The 20,421-nt window shown below is 40.1% G+C and overlaps 1 protein-coding gene across 8 annotated transcripts in view; it reads right to left on the bottom strand.

Moving 5' to 3' along the window:
* DCAF6 (DDB1 and CUL4 associated factor 6) overlaps positions 1-20,421 on the bottom strand; it is a 135,614-nt gene that overhangs the window by 55,322 nt on the left and 59,871 nt on the right. For 2 of the 8 annotated variants that reach the window (XM_058700366.1, XM_058700367.1), the window contains exons 11-12: positions 9,371-9,535; positions 1,992-2,051 (exon numbers count right to left, since the gene is read on the bottom strand). The exons of 2 other annotated variants lie outside the window; for them this stretch is intronic. In XM_058700366.1, coding sequence (XP_058556349.1) covers positions 1,992-2,051; positions 9,371-9,535 — 225 coding nt within the window. The remainder of the gene's footprint in view (positions 1-1,991; positions 2,052-9,370; positions 9,536-20,421) is intronic. 4 more of the 8 variants (XM_058700371.1, XM_058700372.1, XM_058700368.1 and 1 more) reach the window with 3 other exon arrangements.

Raw genomic sequence — 20,421 nt, 5'->3', positions numbered from 1 at the left:
AAGCCCCGCGTCCATGCTGACAGCACGGAGCCTGCTTGGGATTCTCTCTCCCTCTCTCTCTCTGCCCCTTCCCCCCTCCCGCATTCTCTCTCTCAAAAATAAATAAATAAACCTAAAAAAAAAAGGATGTAATCCTGCTAAACAAAAAGGCATGTGAAAAAAAAAAAAAAAAGCTCAGGGTTTAATTCATTTGGATATACTGTTCATCATTAGAACGTTTCTAATTACACAGTTCATTGATGATAGTCTAATACGATATAGCTTCTGCCAAACCTACTCAGTATTTGCCCTTTTATATAACACCTCTCCTTATATGACTAACAGGCATATCATAGTTGACATGGCCAAAAAACAAAGAACCTCCTGATTTCTGCCTCAAGACTAATCTACCTTAGTTAAGTGGCATCATCATTCACCCAGGCATTGATGCCAAAAATCTGCGAGTTATCCCTTCTTGGTCTCTTTCTGCCATATTCCATATCATATGTAAATTAAGTACCAATTTAACTGAATAAAATATTCAATATAATCTATGGAAATTACTCTATGTGATTAACAGAATATGAATCTGGCCACAACTGTCTGGTGGTGATACACTATTTGCATTCATATATCCTTACAAAAAAGATTTTTGATTAGAGAGCAGTTTTAAACAGTAGTACAATATATTATAACATGGTGATATAATTGTACTTTACCTTAAGGGAATTATTCTTCACTGTTCATGCCTTTACAATAAATGCATACAGACAAAACATGCTTAATTTCTTAGTTCTCAAATTTCATTTACCAACTCATTCATCATTCATGCAGTCTCAAGAACAGAAACACCCACAGCAATAGTGGTCATCTCAGGTCTCGAAAGAATAATTTAAGATCAGAAGTAATTTGTTTTAAAATTAGTTTCTGAATATGTCTCCAGGAAGACTGCTAAAATCAGATCTGTTTCACACTAAACAGGTACTTCAATAATATTGAAGTTCCCAAATACCATTGGCAAATGAGGCACCCTATACGTGTCAACTTTCAGCCAACTAATAGCTTATGGCCTTAGAGCAAAGTTATTTTTTCCCAATTTTTTTGGAAACATATTTATAAAATATAGTAGAGAGATGATGCATCTGTCTTCTTAGAGAAAAGTATTATTTAAGTTATCCCGGACAACTTCACATCACTGGTTTCTGCCAGCTGCATCACAAGACGTTTAGAATAACCCAGGGAATTCGGAGGTGCAACAGTAAAGTTGCTTTCCCTAATTCTGAACGGCCTGTTTGTTTCGTTTCTAGAGCCTTTCTCTTTCCATCCTTCTTTTCAGCTTCCCCTTCTCATGGTCAGAACGTCTTCCTCTACCAATCCATCTCTGTGCTGTCCTTGACCGATGTGCTAGTAATAAAGCTTGAAAAATAAGTCACCTGGCTCATCAGGCTGTGCTCAGAGCTTTCAAGCTGATGTTACACTGTCCTACTTCACACGTGCCAAGTACCTGTGGACACTATTTTCCCTACAGAATGAGATCATAATTGTATTCCTTACAGTTAAAGCTATCAGTAGTCTGACCACTGGATAAGTGACATATTACCATAGCCATTTGGTAATACAGAATATTAGTATGTTCAAATACCCTTTTCTGGGTCAGCCACTAGGTAATATGGTAAGCTCACCCCACAGTTCTACACAGTTTTATGACACCTCGGCTTTTCAAGGTAGATATAGCTTATATCCATTACAATATTGTTATAAAAAGAGAATTTAAAGATGGCATAAGGGGCCAAAGGTAGAAATAAACGGAGTTTACGTAGAAAATAATCCGCACAGGCCAAGGAGGACCTTTATGCACAATACCACGTAGGGCAATTTAGCTCACAAAATACTGACTGTTAGACCATAATCAAAACGAAATGCTACGAAAAAGTGAGAGAGAGAGAGCTTGGTTTATGCATCGCAATAAAACTACGGGTGGATGGGCATAGCGCATCTCCTGTTGCACGCACCCTGCTGCTCGTCAAGTGACATGGATCCGAGCTGTTTGTTAACCACAGAAGAAGGAGAATCTGAAACAAAAATGAGATTTCAACTTAAAAGTAAGCAGCAGAAAACTGCACAGCAATGTCATGATCAACTCTAAGCTTAAGAAACAAATGTATAAGGGCAGAGAACAGAAGTAAGTACCGTGGTATATTTCCCAAGCAGTGAGTAAGCGGGGCCATGTGCTTCAGACAGGTTATTCCATGCAAGCACTTAGCAAACTAAGAATGAGCTGAGAAAATATTCTTCCGCTTCCATGCATATACCTTTTGTCGAATTCACTTAGCACAGGCACAAGGTACAAGGTAGATAACACAGAACTAGAGTTATCTCTTTCACTAGACGGAAGACTCCTCCCCCTTCTTAAACCCCTTTCTGGCCCCTTTCAGATGGCTTTCGTTCTGGACTGGAGGATTCAAAGCATGAAATGAGATGCTCACTACACTCTGCTAGACGGTGGGAATTGCACCTTGAGCTGAAACAGGAGCTCAAGTGAAGACGTGAGACAAAGAAAACGGTTTGTAAGAGAAAAGTTCAACGAAGTAATCGCCATGACAGAAACACAGATAATTTTAAAAACTCTAAGATATGTTGTGCATATTAAAACTGTGGTCTGTTGAAGCCTTAGTTTTTAGGGGCCTGGTGGGAAAAGGAAAAGAGAGGAAAGGAATAGGCCTCCCAGTCTGGGCTTCATGCTTTCCACCCCGGCTTCAAATAAAACATTTAATTTTTCATCCTTTTGATGCTCTGAGTTTCTGTGTAAGAATTTGTTCTATAAATGGGTTCTATTGTTTGGAAAAGGCAGCATGATAAAATGGAAAGAGCACTGGTTTGGAGTTAGTGAGTTTTGATTCTAAACCGGGTTCTGACAATAATTAGCCGTGTGACACTTTTTAGATCTAAGCTTCTTTCTTCCTGGCCATCCTAGGGACCTAGTAACTTAAGCAAGGCACCAGGGAATAGGAGGTGGCTACTAAGTCCTGGCTTGGGTTCCAGTGTCCCAATGGGGCTAGAATATGTGGATAATAAGCACAGCTCCCCCCAGAATGTAAGATTAATTCCTAGTTTCTAATATCCTGTGTTCCAGTACTTAGCAAATGTTAACAAGACAAAAACCTTGCACTTTTGGATAGTCACCGGTTTCTATTCATAATGGCATTTTATTCCCCAAAAGTAGATAAAATATCTTGAGTTGAGAGCGTCCTTAACTTAATAGCTAAGAAGTTTTTCAGTATATCCTGGTCGCTTCAATTTGTACATTTAACAGTCTAAATCTTGCCACTAGGACCACTTCTATCAACTTTAAATCGTCTACCTTCTGATACGTTTGCTCAGAGACTTTTGAATTACTAGATTTGGATAACGCATGATCATCATCTGAATGATAGCTTTGGCTTATCCTTACTTATCACCTCTTCATCAGAACATTCAGTTCAACAAATCTGCACAACACAAAAAAGAAAGAAGAAATGATAGGATTTCAATCAGTTCCTGAATCTCTCCATGCTTTGCTTTCCTTTCTACAGTTTCTTCTCATTTATCCATTTCAGGGATAGATACAACATTCCTACCTATGTTGTTTTTCAAGAACAGATAAGATGGTTTTTAGAAGACCAAAATTGTATTCCTTAAAGTAAAGAAAAACTGAACAAAAATTTGAATCACAGTGAAGTAAGTATTAGAAAATCCTCCTAGAAAGCGTTTCATGAAATATTTTTTGTTATATTTGTGTTTGTTCTACATTTCATTGTACTTTCATTTATAACTAAGAGCACTCAGAAAACTATCAACTCTCTAGGTAATCTTTTTTTCAAATATTAAATTTTTCCACAAACATTATGGAATGTACAAATCTTATGAAATAAAGACCATCTTATTTAATTTTATAGATAAAAATTTAGGAAAGAGTATGTCTCTAAAAAACCCATTAATGAAAGATCTAGAATGCTATTATCTCCTCAAAATTATATATTTTCAATCTCTTTAATGATTTAAGGTATTTAAAAAGTTTACATTAAAATAGTATTAAATGAAAAGGGTTTCCTCACTGGTTTTATATCTGTCACAATACTGTACGTAGCTGGGGAATTATTTGTTGTTCCTTCCGTCTTGAAAAACCAATCTTTAAGAAGAAATCCTTCTTGACCATTGCTTTGTTCTATTTTCAATCTTGGGCACCATGCAGCTGTTTTTTGGAAGGATTATTTTCCTGGCACATAAACATGTGAAGTGACATGTTTCCATACCACTAGATATTCATAAATACAGTACCCATAACTTCTAACTTACAGAAGTACTTCCAAATATTAACACAATAAAATTAGTTCAATGCTGATTGTGTCAGTGTGTTTGCACGTTCTACCCCATTTGCCTGTGAAATAAGTATCTTCCAGAAAGCACCCATTACATAATAAAAATCAGACTAGGGCGCCTGGGTGGCTCAGTCGGTTAAGCATTTGACTCTTGGTTTTAGCTCAGGTTATGATCTCACAATTTGTGAGTTCGAGCCCCACATCGGGCTCTGCGCTGATGGCGTGGAACCTGCTTAGGATTCTCTCTCTCTCCCCCCGCCCCCCTCCCTGTCTCTCCTTCTGACCCTCCCATTGCGTGCTTGCTCTAAGATAAACTTTAAAAAAAAAAAATCAGATCAAATGGTCTCATAATAATTTATTACAAAATGCAATATGGTTGGTCCGCTTATTGCAAGTGTTTAGAATTATTAGTTTTAAGGTAGAGATAAGCTTTAGGCTAAACTCATTCAGTGCTGAGCTCAAGGTGTCTCATGGCCAATTTCTATGTATTTCCAAAAAATTTGTGTTTTGGTCTCGAAAAAACTCTTTAGCCCCTTGACATCAGAATTTTCTCCAGTGTAGACAAAAATAAGGAATTATAGTCTTTTAATAAGATTTTTATTTTATTTTTAAGTAGCTCCAAACCCAACATGGGGCTCGAACTCAAGACTCCAAGATCAAGAGTCGCATGCTCTACCCTCTGAGCCAGCCAGACTTCTGGGTTCAATTTTGGCTTTTCCACTCAGTAATACCGTAACCCTGGACAAGTCATTTAACGTCTCTATGTCTCAGTTTCTCCATCTGTAAAATGGGAATAATCACAGTATCTACCACATACTATTCTTATGAAGACTTAATGAGATGATCCATGTAAACTACTTAGATAGCACATAGGAAAGGGTCAATTAATGTTACTATTACTTGCCTCTTGTTCAGAAACATGATATTGAATGAAAAATAATGATAGGAAGCTGTTCTGAAAAATATGGAACGTGTTCCCATGACTGAAGTTCTAAGACACTCATCACTGGTGTGCCCAGATTCTGTCATTCAATGTAGCCACGGATGCTTATAGAACGAGACTGACATCATATCTGAGTTACTAACTACAGCTTATGCTATAAACAGTAAAACAAGGATCAAATGCATCCATCTGAGAAGTGCTACACGTGACTGTTGTCACGGACAGTGGGGACTAGATGTTGTGTAGAGCCTGCTTGCACAGGATCGGGTAAGTGCTGATTTTTTCCAATATGGCTCAGTTTTGAAAAGCCCTTTTTCAAAAATAATCACCAATATTGTATACCCTCTTGGGGTATAAAAATTACTTTTTTTCTTTTCCAATCAGCAAAACCGTGCCATAAAGTGAAAAAACAGTTCCTACCTGACCCCCTCTAGGCTGGCTCCATGCTCCAGTGGGGCTCTGTGGTGGTCGAGCCAGTACAGCAGGCTCCACAGGGTGTTGTCACTCTGAGCAGGAGCCAGCAACCCATGACTTCAAAGGACCTGAAATGGAAAAAAAGAGTCGGGTTTAAAATCAGCAATCCGCTGACTGTCTCTGCCGTAGCTGTTTAGGGCATTCGTCTTTAGAGCTCATTCAAAACCGTGAATGCCGTCAACTGTGCATGGCTGTGATAGGAGGTAACTTTGAGGTGGTAAGTGGAAGATATGATAATTAAGACAGCCCATTATTATGTGTACTGCTCTACTTAGAAATACAAACATGTTACGCCATACTGTCTACCCCATACTTATGTCATCTCTGGAAATTACGGCAGGCCACACTATCTAAATAAATCAGTAATTGGGAAACTGAGACACAAAGCAGCCAAATGATCAGTCCGAGCTCATCTAGTCATAAGGCCAGGACAAGAATCCCACCAGTAATCTGATGAAGGCAAATTCACCTCTTTATGATTGGAAAAAAAAAAAAAAAATCACTCAAAGCCTAGAAATAAGTTATGATGTATTATTTTTTAAAAGCCTAGGAAATACAAGGCACTTTTTAGTTTAGAAAAATAAAAATATTTTAAAGTAATATATTCTGACTTTGAAAAATGAAATTTTTAGAAATTAGCTATAATGGATCGATTAATGTCCACAATACAAAGACAATATTGTACCTAATCATTAAGTTTAAGAACATGTTTTAATAATTGCTATTCAAGGGGCGCCTGGGTGGCTCAGTCGGTTAAGCGTCTGACGTAGGCTCAGGTCATGATCTCACAGTTCGTGAATTGGAGCCCCATGAATTTGGGCTCTGTGCTGACAGCTTGGTCCCTGGAGCCTGGAGCCTGCTTCGGATTCTGTGCTTCCCTCTCTCTCTGCTCCACCCCTGCTTCACAGTGTGTGTGTGTGTGTGTGTGTGTGTGTGTGTGTGTGTGTGTCTCAAAAATGAATAAAATTATTTAAAATAAAATAAAATAAAATAACTGTCATTCAAATAAAATCTACCTCCTTGTTGAATTTCATAAATTGAATTCCTATTCTGTATTTTTATAATTTGTGTGTTCTAAAAAGATGAATTCTGTATTAAGTTTATTCATTTTTCCTCATATCAAAAATGTACTACATGGACAGAATATACAGATTTTTATTAGTCATCCTCTGTAACAAACTATGCATTATTTAACTTTTCCTTATTTAATTACCAAATAGTGTTCTTATGACATGTGAGGACAGAGTAAAAGTAGTATTATCAAATAAACACAGGGCATGTCAAGATTAGACTTATTAGGGTCTAAGATGTCTCGTATGAATGCTATGTTAAAAGCAGATGAGGGACACCTGGGTGGCTTAGTTGGTTAAGCGTCCAAGTCTTGGTTTCGGCTCAGGTCATGATCTTGCAGTTTCATGAGTTCAAGCCCCACATCGGACTCTGAGCTGACAGCACAGAGCCTACTTGGGATCCTCTCTCCCTCTCTCTTTCTAACCCTCCCCCACTCATGCTTTGTCTCTCAAAATAAATAAATAAACTTAAAAAAAAAAGCATGTGATACAGAGGAAGTATTTTACCTTATGGTGAAGGGAACAATACACACTGACTGTTAGCGCTAAGGGTCTCTAATACTGACCATGTAAGACAGCCTCAGGGCCCAACAGGGTGTTAAAAAACAAAGTAGAGGGGCCTGGGTGGCTAGGTCGATTGAGCATCCAACTTCAGCGCAGGTCACGATCTCACGGTTGGTGGGTTCGAGCCCCACATCGGGCTTTGCGCTGGCAGCATGGAGCCTACTTCAGATTCTGTCTCCCTCTCTCTCTGCCCGCCCCTCCACTCGTGCATGCACTCTCTCTCTCTGTCTCCCAAAAATAAACATAAAAAAAAAAAAACTCAACAAAACACAACAAAGATAACACATTTCTCAACCTCAAAATGGGCAAGGTGTCTACTTTTTAAAGATTACCACAAATAGACTGATTACCAAACTAGATACTATTTAATAAGAAATTTCAGAGTTGGTAAAATAGCATCCTATTTCAGAGACTATATAATCACTCTAAAGCTTACTGCTTGTAAAAAAAATGTTTCAATTCAAACTGGTAAGCTAGATATGAAAGGATGAGTCTAAAAATATTGTTCTAATGTCTACAATGTACATTTCTTTCCTGCTAATGTAGACAGTTTTATTTTATACTCAAACTCACTTTAATATTTGGTTTGTTACCTCCTATATTTCAGTATTTTAAAAATATTTAAATATGTGTAGGAACACTTTAACTTCCTTATTGGTTTTTACGTTGCAAAATTTTTACTTTTGAAACACTTCGGCTAGAGTTTTATGCACAGCACAAAATCATAGCAAAATGTCTCATTCTTAAATGTCATGACTGTCATTTAATCAAGCTTTCCAGTCAGTTTTAAGTACAGGAAAAAAAAAAATGGTCAGAGACGTCTTTCCTTGGCTGATAACACTCAATTAAAAATGAGGCTCGGAATCTGTTCCAAACATCACACCTATATTACAGTCATTTAAATATATTTTATTTCACCATGGTATTATATCATGTGCTTCTGTTATCAGCACACAGTAGAACAGCTATTTATAAAGTGGAGGTTGCTAAGTTCTACCAATATATAAATGAATTCCAAGTAATTAAATCAGAGTTCTCAAAGTAATGAATACCCCACCTCTGCAGGGTGGCAAAACAAAGCAGTACATCAAAGTATCATAATCTCATTTGTGGGAGACCCTGGACACACTCCAGTTCCTAAACAAAGATTTGCACAGCACCTACTACGTAGCACCTCTAGGACAGGATATATAATACCTATCATCCATCTTGAAAGAATTAAATTGGCAAACTGTTTTATGCTATATAATTCTTCCCACAAACATCTGTGGACTATCGTGAGCTTCCTGGCCATGAGAGAACTGGGCCATTAAAATGCTCAAAGAAAGAGAGAGTGGCACGGATTATCACGGTCATAAACTCCCATGAGTTTCATAGCATAAGACTATTCTGGCGGGAGACTGTAGAGTATTTTTGTTGTCCTGTATCAGAGAGTTGATCACGTACACAAGGAATAAGTAGGCAGATACTGAAAACTTGCAAATAATCACAGAAGAGGATGACTGAGTCAGCAGGCTAGCTGGCCAAACGACACCGTAATTCTAAAATCTAGCACTACTACCTTCCCAGGAATACTGGCTAATGTTCAAAGGAGAAACAACAGAAGAAGAGGAAGGGCTAGGGGCCAATAAACACAGGTATCATTTCAGCATGTATGAAATTTCAATAGAAATGCCAAAGCAGGCTCTGAATTCACGAGGTTATTAGAAAGTAGCTCATTAGCGTACAAGTAATAAACATCTGCCCCTTTGCAGAAATGTCACAAACCAAATAACGGATTATTCTACGTTCAGCTCTCCGGCCAACACCGCTGCCGCCCGCGTTCCTCTAGCCGCGACGGGGAGCGCCGGATGCGACAAAGGCGGGGAGAAGCCGTAAGCGCCATCAGCTCTTTCTGAAGGGCAGGGCAGCGTCTTGTGACACAGCAGCAGTGTTAAGACACCAACTCTACCAGCCGCTCGAGGACACTTGACGTTAATAACCTGAGGCACGAGGGTCCTGGGAAGAGCCCTCGTGAGAAGACTGACCGGAAGGAGGCTGCTGGGCGCGCGCAGCCAGCTCTTGCTGCCTCTGCTGTTCGGCCCTCTTAAGCCTCAGTTGTTGCAGGCGCTTACGGAGCAAAGCTATCTCAGGCCCCCTTAAAAATTCTGACACAGATAGGAAAAAAAAAAAAAAAAAAAAAAAGGTGAAAAGATAGTAATAAGAGAGGAAATGGTAAGAATCTGTTACATATTAAAGAGAGAAGGGTATAAAGAAAACACGTCTCATGGAGGAATATTAAAAACAAATTACTCACGAGAAAGAAATTACTGATCATCACATTAGGAGATACACTATACACACTTACGTATTTAACCACAATGAAATGAATTACACACATATAGTCTCGAAGGATATTTAAGTAACTAAACAGAATGAAAATAAAGTCTTCCGTAAGCAAAACATTTTAAAATATTCCTTTCGGCACTAATTTCATCTTTCTATAACAAAACGATACTATGAAAAATTAGTAACTATCAGTTATCTAATCTATATACAAAATTGCTAACTTCGATCAGATAATAAGGAAAATTCAATTAAAATTATGAAAAAGTTATGTATTTGTAAACAGTTCTTGGAATGTATTAATGGAGGGCTCTTTAAAAAGTCAAAGTTACATAGTTTTCAGCTGAACAGAATTGTCATTTACTTTTTTTTACCTAAAAAATATTTATATAATCTTCAATATTTTCTTAAAGCAGCGGTCATAGATAAAAGCAGAAATATAACATAGAATTCTGCAGATACATTTGAGTGCCTACTATGTATGAGGCATCGTTTTAGGCTCGGGAGAGAAATAAAACACTGAACAAAATAGTCCCTACTCATGTGGAGTGTATGTTCCGAAAGGAAGAAAGACGTCAGTGAACTCACGTCACACACATATATGTAATATACACGTAGGTGCTCGTGTAAAGCAGGGACAGTTGCTGTGAAGTAAATTGGACGGGGTAAGATGAGGGGAACAGAGACAGCGGAGGAGGGGTTGTTTTCCGTATGATCACTGAGGGAGGCTTCTCTCGTAAGACGATTTTTTTTTTTTTTTAATTTTTTTTTCAACATTTTTAATTTATTTTTGGGACAGAGAGAGACAGAGCATGAACGGGGGAGGGGCAGAGAGAGAGGGAGACACAGAATCGGAAACAGGCTCCAGGCTCCGAGCCATCAGCCCAGAGCCTGACGCGGGGCTCAAACTCACGGACCGCGAGATCGTGACCTGGCTGAAGTCGGACGCTTAACCGACTGCGCCACCCAGGCGCCCCTCGTAAGACGATTTTTGAACAGAGACCTCGAGGACTGAGGCAGGAAACCACGTGGGTGCCTGGAGGAAACGTTCCAGGTGGAGGGAAGAGCGAGTGCAAGTGCTCAGAGGAGGAGGTGTGTCTGGGTGGGGGACATATCACAGGCAACAGCAGAAGAATTTACTGGTAGTTTAGATGCAGAACGATCCCCAAATTCTGGGCCTACGTAACAAGAAAAAGAAGAGTTTGTCATTTTTTGTGACGGGGAAGAACGGAGCAGCGGGCGGTAGCAGAGGGAAGAGGAGAACTAACAGATAGCTCAGCGGAGAACCTGAGTAGGGACTGACTGTGACACTGTAGAATTCACCAATAAATTGGATGTCGCCGGTGACGTGACTTGAAGCTCCTGCAAGTGCAAGCGGGAAGAAAGAAGTCTAAGAACTGAACTCTGGGACACGGCAGCGTTGAATAGGAAGGAGAAGCCGTGAGGAGGTTGGAGGGAGCAGCTGTGTCAGAGGCCGCCAATATGACAGAAAAGACACCTAGAACTAACCACTGGCTTTTGCACCTTGGAAGTCATTCATGATCTGGACAAGCTATTTCAGCAGAAATCACAGGGGCCAAAACGCGACTGGAACAGGTTCCAGAGAAAGAGGAGGTAATGGAGTAGAGACACAAGGCACACATATACTCTTTCCAGATGATTTGCTGCTAACAGGGAACAGAGATTGGACGATGGCTGGGGGGTGGGGGGGGAATAAAGAGCCCAGGGAAGTTTGTTGAGTTTGAGAAAGAACACATATGTCTGTGTGCTGATGAGCAATGTTTAACTGAGGGAAGGAAGAAAGAGGACGCATGAAGAGAAGGGGGCAAATGCAAGAATGCTGTCCCCGAGCAGCCCCAGAGACGAGCTGCAGTGGTAAGCAGAGGAGGCGGCTCTAAATAGGTCCAGAACGACTTCACCACAACCAAAGGCAAGGCAGAGACGCAACGGCTGCTGACTTGATGGTGGCGGCACAAAGAATTTTGTGTCTCTTGTTGACGCCGGCAGCAAATTACACAAACCCCCCGACGACTTCTAGCCTCGTTTACCTGGAGTATAAAGGTGCAAATTTGGTTGTTTCCTCAATCAATCGTGCCAGAGATATTAACATCTTGTTACCAAGTTCTCTACTTATAAAGAATTTTATTCAGTCAGCCGACTGGCAGTTAAGATTTAGCAAACAATTCAAGTATCATCACCTTCTCCCAATGCTAGGTTCTTCCTAGGAAATTTTCTAGCACCGAGCAGGACGGTATTCACTGATGAATAAATTAGGATGCTCAGTGGCACAGTGCCTTCTTTTTAGGTATAGACATACACCATATTTATTGATGGCATAACAGCAATGCTTTAAGCAATATAAAGAATTACTGTGCACCCATAAAGTTTGTTATTTTACAACTCAAAACAATTTACCATGAAGAGACTACGTATACGTCAAACTTTGCTAAGAAAACAAAAACCCCCAAAAAATTCACCTGACTTCATCATCATTGCAAACCCTCTCTCTGGAGCTGCCAAGTGTTTCATGGGGATAGGAGAGTCTCCATCTAGATCCACTATGTGATGTAACATATAAACAGCGGGCTCTAAGTGCAAGCCCTGATGCTCTATAACTCGGAAAATCAACATTTAGTTAGGGTAACGTCCCGAACTATTTATTCAATGCTTCCAGTGCTTGTTAAAGAAGAATTTGCTCCTTTACTTTTAAGGCTGGCATTGTGGCTTCCCCCAAGCCCCTGGCTTAAGACAAAAAAATGAAGCTAGGTACAGAAGTTGCCACAGCTAACTAGGAATGGCAAATATTAAGTTAAAAATTCCAAACAGACTAAGCAGACTAAACAACCAGACTAAACAACAGTCTTGCTAGCAGGTTAAGATACATACACATTATGTCCTTTAAAAAACACATAAACATATAATTTATAATGCGAATAAATGCACTGAGAATTAGTTTTTGTTGACATGAACCAAAATGGAAAGTGAATATAATGAATACTTTGGGGTTGAATTTTAAAAGCAACAAAAAAACCCTCAACAATGTGTCAGGAATTGCTTATGGGAAATCCGTACCTCCATCTCCTGAAACGACCTGCCCACTGCCTGTTTTCCGCTGACGGACTCTGGGCTAATCTCCCCAGTGACGCAGTTCTCACTGAAATGGAAGAACAATAAACTACAGCTGACCCGACAAAGGTCCCCTCAGCTCTAACCTCATGTCCTGCCTCCAATACATAGGTTCTTTTGTCCTGGACACTGCATTACTTCTCCATCTAATTTGGTGGAACCTAATCTGCCTGCTGTGGCTCTGTCCTCCACCCCACCTTGCTTCTTGGCCAGGTGATCCTTGTGCATTTTTTCCCTAGAACTGTCACTCCTTTATTGACTTCCAAGTTCCTTTGGCCTCTTCTTTGGTCTCCCCAAAGTGACCATTAACCTAATATTTCCACTTGCTTCTAATCTATATACTGTCTCTACCTCGACTGAGTAGACTCTGGTCTCCTTTAAGGAAGCTGTGATCTGGATATTTGGGCTTTGAAAGATTTGCTTTGCTATGCTGTACAACAGAGCAACTGCTGTTCCCGGTAATTTTTCTACAGAGCTCAATGTAACTGTAAAGATTTTGAATAGACCTAAATAAATGTGTAAACCTGGACAGTTATTTGTAAATAAGCAGGAATTCACACATAAGGCCTATCATATATTAAGTAAACGAAATTCTCATTGTCTGAGTGGTCCATTTAATTAGAAGCACACGGATGGATCCCTCTGGTGACTCACTTCTCAAGGTGAGACCTCTATGTACTGACGACCCCATTCAATCCAAAGAAACGGCCTTCTCTATACATATTCTTTTATCTAGATTAAAATAAAAACATTTGGGGGCACGTGGGTGGCTCCGTCTGCTAAGTGTCTGACTCTTGGTTTCGGCTCGCAGTTTGTGAGCTTGAGCCTCATGTCACGCTCTGCGCTGACAGTGTGGAGCCTGCTTGGGATTCTGTCTCTTCCTCTCTCTTTGCCTCTCCCCTGCTCACGTACACTCTCTCTCTCTCAAAAATGAAAATGAAAAATAAAACCATTCTCAAAAAAAGAAACAAGTCATAAATCAATCCAAAATGAACAAAATAATTACAAATTTTCTTCTTCTTTTTTTAAAGTAATCTCTATGCCCAACATGGGGCTTGAACTCACAACCCCAAGGATCAAGAGTTGCATGCTCCACTGACTGAGCCAGCTAGGTGCCCCAAAATAATTACAAATTTTAATAAGTGATGGAGTGCCTGGGTGGCCTGGTTAAGCATCCGACTTCGGCTCAGGTCATGATCTCGCGGTCCGTGAGTTCAAGCCCCGCGCTGGGCTCTGTGCCGACAGCTCAGAGCCTGGAGCCTACTTCAGATCTTTGTCGCCCTTTCTCTCTCTCTGCCCCTCCCCCGTTCACACTCTGTCTCTCAAAAATAAGTAAATGTTAAAAAAAAAATTTTTTTTTAATTTTAATAAGTGCTTATCACAAAGTAAACAGGGCTATATAAAAAACATTTTAGTAAAGAAAGATGAATCTAGCTACGGTAAGAATGAAAGACCTCCTTTAAGTGACACTTGAACTGAGACACAAGGAAAAAGAAGTTGGCTGCAATAAGCCGGGATGGAGGGGGGAAGCTTCTCGGTAAGAGAACAAGAAGTACAAAGGCTCAGAATCAGAAACAAAGAGGCAGAAGAGAACCTGCCTGGCACATTCAAGGAAATAAAGGAAACCAATGCAGGTAGAGCATAATGATCCCTGGGAATTAAGAAAGTGATATGAAGTGAGGTTGGAGAGGGGGGCAAAACCCAGACCATGTCGGTTCTTACAGACCCACGGTGTAAGAAAGTTTCAGTTTTTTTAAAGTTAGACTTTTTTTTTTTTTTTAACATTTTTAATTTATTTTTGGGACAGAGAGAGACAGAGCATGAACGGGGGAGGGGCAGAGAGAGGGAGACACAGAATCGGAAACAGGCTCCAGGCTCTGAGCCATCAGCCCAGAGCCTGACGCGGGGCTCGAACTCACGGACCGCGAGATCGTGACCTGGCTGAAGTCGGACGCTTAACCGACTGCGCCACCCAGGCGCCCCTAAAGTTAGACTTCTAAGTGCAATTAGAAGTCTTTGAGGGGTTTTAAACAGCAAAGTTACATAATCTGATTTAATACTATAAAATACTCATCCTGGCTGCTGCATGGAGAATAAATGATAAGGGAGTGAGGGCAGATACAGGAGATCAATTAGCAGACAAGAAATGATGGTGAGATGTAAGAAGTAGAAGTTATTTTAGACACAAACCAACAGGACTTGCTGACGGACTGAGCGTGGGACATGTAGGAAAGCAAGGAATCAAGAATAACACAGACGCTGTTAAAATAAGCAAACGGGGCAGGTGGTTTTAAATTTACTAAAATATAAAATGGCTAATATGGAAGAGATTGGCAGACAGGAAGGACAGGAGGTTAAATTAAGTTTTAGTTTGGACGTGTTAAGCTTAAGATATCCAAAGACAACAAAAAAGAAGGGTCAAATAAGCATTTGGACATAGGACTTTGTAACTCAAAGCAGAGATCAGATTGTTGACATACATTTAGAAATCTTCAACTCAGAGAAGCTATTAAAAGTCACGTGAGGGGCACCTGGGTGGCTCGGTCAGTTGAGCGACCAACTCTTGATTTCGGCTCAGGTCACAATCCCAAGGTTATGGGATCGAGCCTCGTGTCGGGCTCCATGCTGGGCATGGAGCCTGCTTAAGATTCTCTCTTTCAATCTCTCTCTCTCTCTCTCTCTCTCTCTTTCACTCTCTCTCTCCCTCCCTCCCTCCCTCCCTCCACCCTCGGCCCCTCCTGCAAGCTTTCTCTCTCAAATTAAAAAATTAAAAAATAATTTTTTAGAAGCTATGTGAATTGATGCAACAACCCCCCACGGATACAGAATAGAGCAAAGAGCACGGACTAAGGATTTCTACTAAAATATTCAGAAGTGTAACAGAACAAGAAATATCAACAGTGATTACTGAAAAACAGCTACAGTTGATAATAAGAATAAATAAGCAAAGTGGTATCAGATGTCAAGAAAAGAAAGTGTTTTCAGAAAGGAGTGACAGACTATGTTAAATGCAAATGGATTTAAAAACCTGGTAAGATACAAACAGAGAGGGATAAAATTTGGCAAATTTGGCGAAACATAAGTCACTGGTGACTGACAAAAAGTTTCAGTGGAAACGGAGTTGAAAGGCAGACAGGAGTTGGTTGATAAACACATGGAAGATGGTAAGAAAATGGAGACGGTATATGCGAGCAACTCTTTTGAAGACTCTAATTATACAAGAAGCAAAGACACAAGTCTGGAGGAGAACGTGGGATAATTAAGGGAAGATTTTTTTTAAGACAGGAGATAATAACAGCTCATGTCTGAGGTGGAAAAGGACCAATGCAACAGAAAAGGCAATAATAATGATGCTGGAGAAGAAGCAAAGTCCCTGAGAATTTGGAAAGGGATGGGAATTGCACTGTCTAGCCTTTGACAGGAACAGACACACTTCTTCTCAAAATGTGTCTGCTTCTATCACAGATGCTAGAATGTCAGGAGATTCGAAAGTAGGAAAAAGTGCCCCCCATACCGCCCCACTGTGAATGAGAAGGTTATCAGCTTGGGGATAGGATGAGGGTAAAAGGGGAGTGCTCAAATTCTGGGAGACAAGAAGGTGTGAAATAAACACTGGCTAGTTGTTGAGCCGCAGTGTTGAAAGACTGTTCTGACACAGCACGGAGCACCCAGTGAAATGTGTGGTTGGGACTTTCTTCACTACGACGCAGTGACTCCATTGCGGACTAAGAGAAGGCAAATAATTACGTTCACAGATGGCATTTTGCCAGGCAAGTTTTCATGTTCCCATCGTTCCTTTCCTTCCCCCCAGCAAACGTGACCGAGGAAATACAAGGGGCATAAAGGAAACATTCACACAAAGTGGATCCACAGCAAAGGAGGAAGCACACTTTCCATTCCATGTCTATGCAAGGCCGTAGAGGCACGCCTTGAAGATACTGCGGGTTTGGTTCCAAGGCACCGCAATAAAGCAAATATCCAATAAGGCAAGTCAGCTGAATTGTCTGGTCTCCTAGTGCATATAAAAGTTACCTTTACGCTATTCTGTAGTCTCTTAAGTGCGCAACTGCATGATGTCTAAAAAACAATATACATACCTTAACTGAAAATCACTTCATTGCTCACAAATAAAAATAAAAAAGTAGCCATCATCTGAACTTGCAGCGAGTCACAATCTTTTCGCTGGTGGAGAGTCTTGCCTGGATGCTGACGGCGGCCGACTGACCAGGCTGTTGAAGGGCGGGATAGCTGTGGCATCGCCTCACTTCTTTCGCTAACGGTTTCTTCGTAGCAGCTATTTTACAGCGTTTTACCCACAGTTGAACTTTCACACTTCAAGTCTATCCCTCAAACCCTGCCACTGCTTTATCAACTAAGTTTATGTAATATTCTAAGTACTTTGTTGTCACTTCCACAATCTTCACGGCATCTTCACCAGGAGTAGATTCCATCTCTGGAAACCACTTTCTTTGTTCATCCATGAGAAGCAACTCCTCATCCCGTCAGGTTTGATGCTGAGATTGCAGCAATTCAGTCCCATCTTCGGGCTTCGCTTCTCATCCCAGTTCTCGTACTGTTTCCACCACACCTGCAGTCACTTCCTCCACTGAAGTCTGCAACCCCTCCAAGTCACCCACGAGGGCTGGAATCAACTTCTGCCAAACTCCTATTCAGGTTGATATTTTGACCTCTTCCCATGAATCATGATATTCTTTTTATTTATTTTTTAATTTTTTTAAATGTTTACTTATTTTTGAGAGAGTGCAAGTGGGGGAGGGGTGCAGAGAGAGGGGGACAGAGGATATGAAGCAGGCTCTGCACCGACAGCGGTGAGCCCGATATGGGGCTTGAACTCATGAACCTCAAGATCATGACCCAAGAAGAAGTCGGGTGGTTAACAGACTGAGCCACCCAGGTGCCCCATGAATCATGATATTCTTAATGGCATCTTGAATGGGGAATCCTTTCCAGAATGTTTTCGATTTACTTTGCCCAGATCCATCGGAGGAATCACTGTCTATGGCAGCTAGCCTTACAAAAGGTGTTTCTTAAATAAGAAGACTTGAAAATCAAAATGACTCCTCGATCCAAGGGCTGCAGAATGGATGCTGTGTTAGCAGCATAAAAACATAAATCTTGTTGTACATCTCCATCGGAGCTCTAGGGTAACCTGACACATTGTACATGAACAGGAATATTTTGAAAAGAATCTTTTTTTCTGAGCAGCAGGTCTCCACAGTGGGCTTAATATTCAGCAAACCATGCATCCAGGCTTGTTCCATTTCTAGAGCACAGGCAGAGTACATTTAGAATAAACCTTAAGGGCCCTCAGATTTTCAGAATAGGAAATGCTAGCTTCAAAACTTTTCTCCTGCAGCTTCCTCACCTCTCTGGGCCTTCACAGAACTGAAGAGAGTGAGGGCCTTGCCCTGGATTAGGCTTTGGCTTAAGGGAATGTTGTGGCTATGCAGACCACTAAAACTTTCTCCGTATCAGCGATACGCCTGTTATACTTTCTTTATCATTTGTGTGTTCGCTGGAGTAGCACTGTTAACCTCCTTCAAGAACTTCTGTATATTCACAACTTGGCTAACCGTTTGGCACAAGAAGCCTAGCTTTCTGCCTGCCTATCTAGGCTTCTGACGTGCCTTCCTCACTGAGCTTAACCATGTCTAGTTTTTTATCTAAAGTGAGAGATATGTGACTTTTCCGTTCACTTGAACACTTAGAAGCCATTTTAGGGTTATTAACTGGCCTAATCTCAATACTGTTGTGTCTCAGGAAATAGGGAGGCCCAAGAAGAGAGAAAGGGAGAGCGGAACAGTTGTTTGGAAGAGCAGTCAGAACATACGCACATTTACCGAGCAAGCTCCCTGCCGTGTGTGGGTGGCGTCTGTGGTGCCCCAAATCAATGACACTAGTCACATCAAAGATCGCTAATCACAGATCACCATAACAAATATGATAATAGTGACTAGGTCTGAAATACTGTGAGAATTACCAAAATGTGACACAGACACGAAGTGAGCAAACACTGTTGGGAAAATAGTGCCAACAGACTAGCTCCACGCAGGGTTGCCACAAACCTTCGATGTGTAAAAAACACAATATAAGCCAAGCACAACAAACTAAAGCACAATAAAAGAAAGTATGTTTGTCATAAAAATCATGGCTCTGAGATGACACTCTGCCCTATTCCTAGTATCCATAAACCTATCTGAACCTAGAAGTGCAGAAGAGACTGCGGGGGGGGGGGGGGGGGCGGGGGGAATGAAGCAAAACAGAAAAACTCATTAAGCCCTTATTGTTAAAGTAAGGGATAATCAAAGCTTGCTATCAAAACAATTCCAGGCATAATCTTTAGATGTTACATCTAACATCAAATCATTTTCTTCAACAGCGATACTATCTTCACAACATGGAAATATTCCAATTTTCCATAGTGCAGTCAACCAAAATTCTTTTGAGACTCTACCAGTTAAAACTATTTCCTTACATCTTAAAAAAAAAACTACAGGCAAAGGTGCCAATTAATGATCAAAACAATGATCACATGATCATCACAAATGTTTTTTTCTAGTTTGATGATTCAAATTGCTACTTAATACTTACATTAAATATTGAAAGGGATTTAGCAATCTGAAATGCAATATTAACTGTGTTAAATATCTGTAACAAAAAAAGAAGAATGAAACTCCAAACTAAGTACTTTACTCAGAAGTGTGTTTAAAAACCAGTGGAGTTAGAATTCAGTGGAACATGAATATAAGCCGGGGAATGTTCTTGCTCAGTTTTCCTGATAACTTATAATTGATCAGAATCTTTAAGAATATTTCCAAGAATGCTATTACTTTTTTTTTTACCAACTTTACCTGCTCTGACGAACAAACTTTGGACTGATTCTGTCCCTACTTCGCAAACACTCCAAAATATTTTATTTTCCCATAAGCTGAAATGTTAACTGTCAATTAGAGAGTAGAAAACCTGATTTTATAGCTCTGCTTTAGCTTATTATTACAAATTGTCCACAAGTGTTAATAGTTACATAACTGACTCTGGCTTCTATTTCCAAAGAAACTGGAAATGAATGACCAAAATAAGACATACTGATTAAAAAAAAAAAAAATGCCTGCTATAAAACACCCCATATTTGGTGATCTAGTATCAGATTTCGGAGTGGCAAGAATAAAGTGACAGCTTGTGGCAGTTAAGCTGTTAGAAAATTTTTATAGGTTTTAGCTTAGGCCTGCCAGCTGTATCACTAGTTGCTAATTTTTATTATGTGTCAAGTAAAATGCTTCTTTAGAGGAACCCAAAGAAAAACACGAATAAAATCTTAGTGGTCATTATAATTACACGTACACAGTTAAAATGCCAAGTAAATTATATCTGCTAAAAATTACTGTTATAAATACTAGTACATTCCATAGTTGGGGGCGGAAAGTTGAACATGAGGTGTTTTAATATTGAGAGGAAAAAAGTATTTTAGCAGAATTTAGGAACTGACATTTTCCCACTAACATCAAGTACCAAGAAGACAAGGACTTGTTAAAACAATTCTCTTTCATGTAAATATAGGACA

Source organism: Neofelis nebulosa, chromosome 15, assembly GCF_028018385.1.
Source record: "Neofelis nebulosa isolate mNeoNeb1 chromosome 15, mNeoNeb1.pri, whole genome shotgun sequence".
NCBI lineage: Eukaryota > Metazoa > Chordata > Mammalia > Carnivora > Felidae > Neofelis > Neofelis nebulosa.
This window is presented reverse-complemented; position numbering and strand designations above follow the sequence as displayed.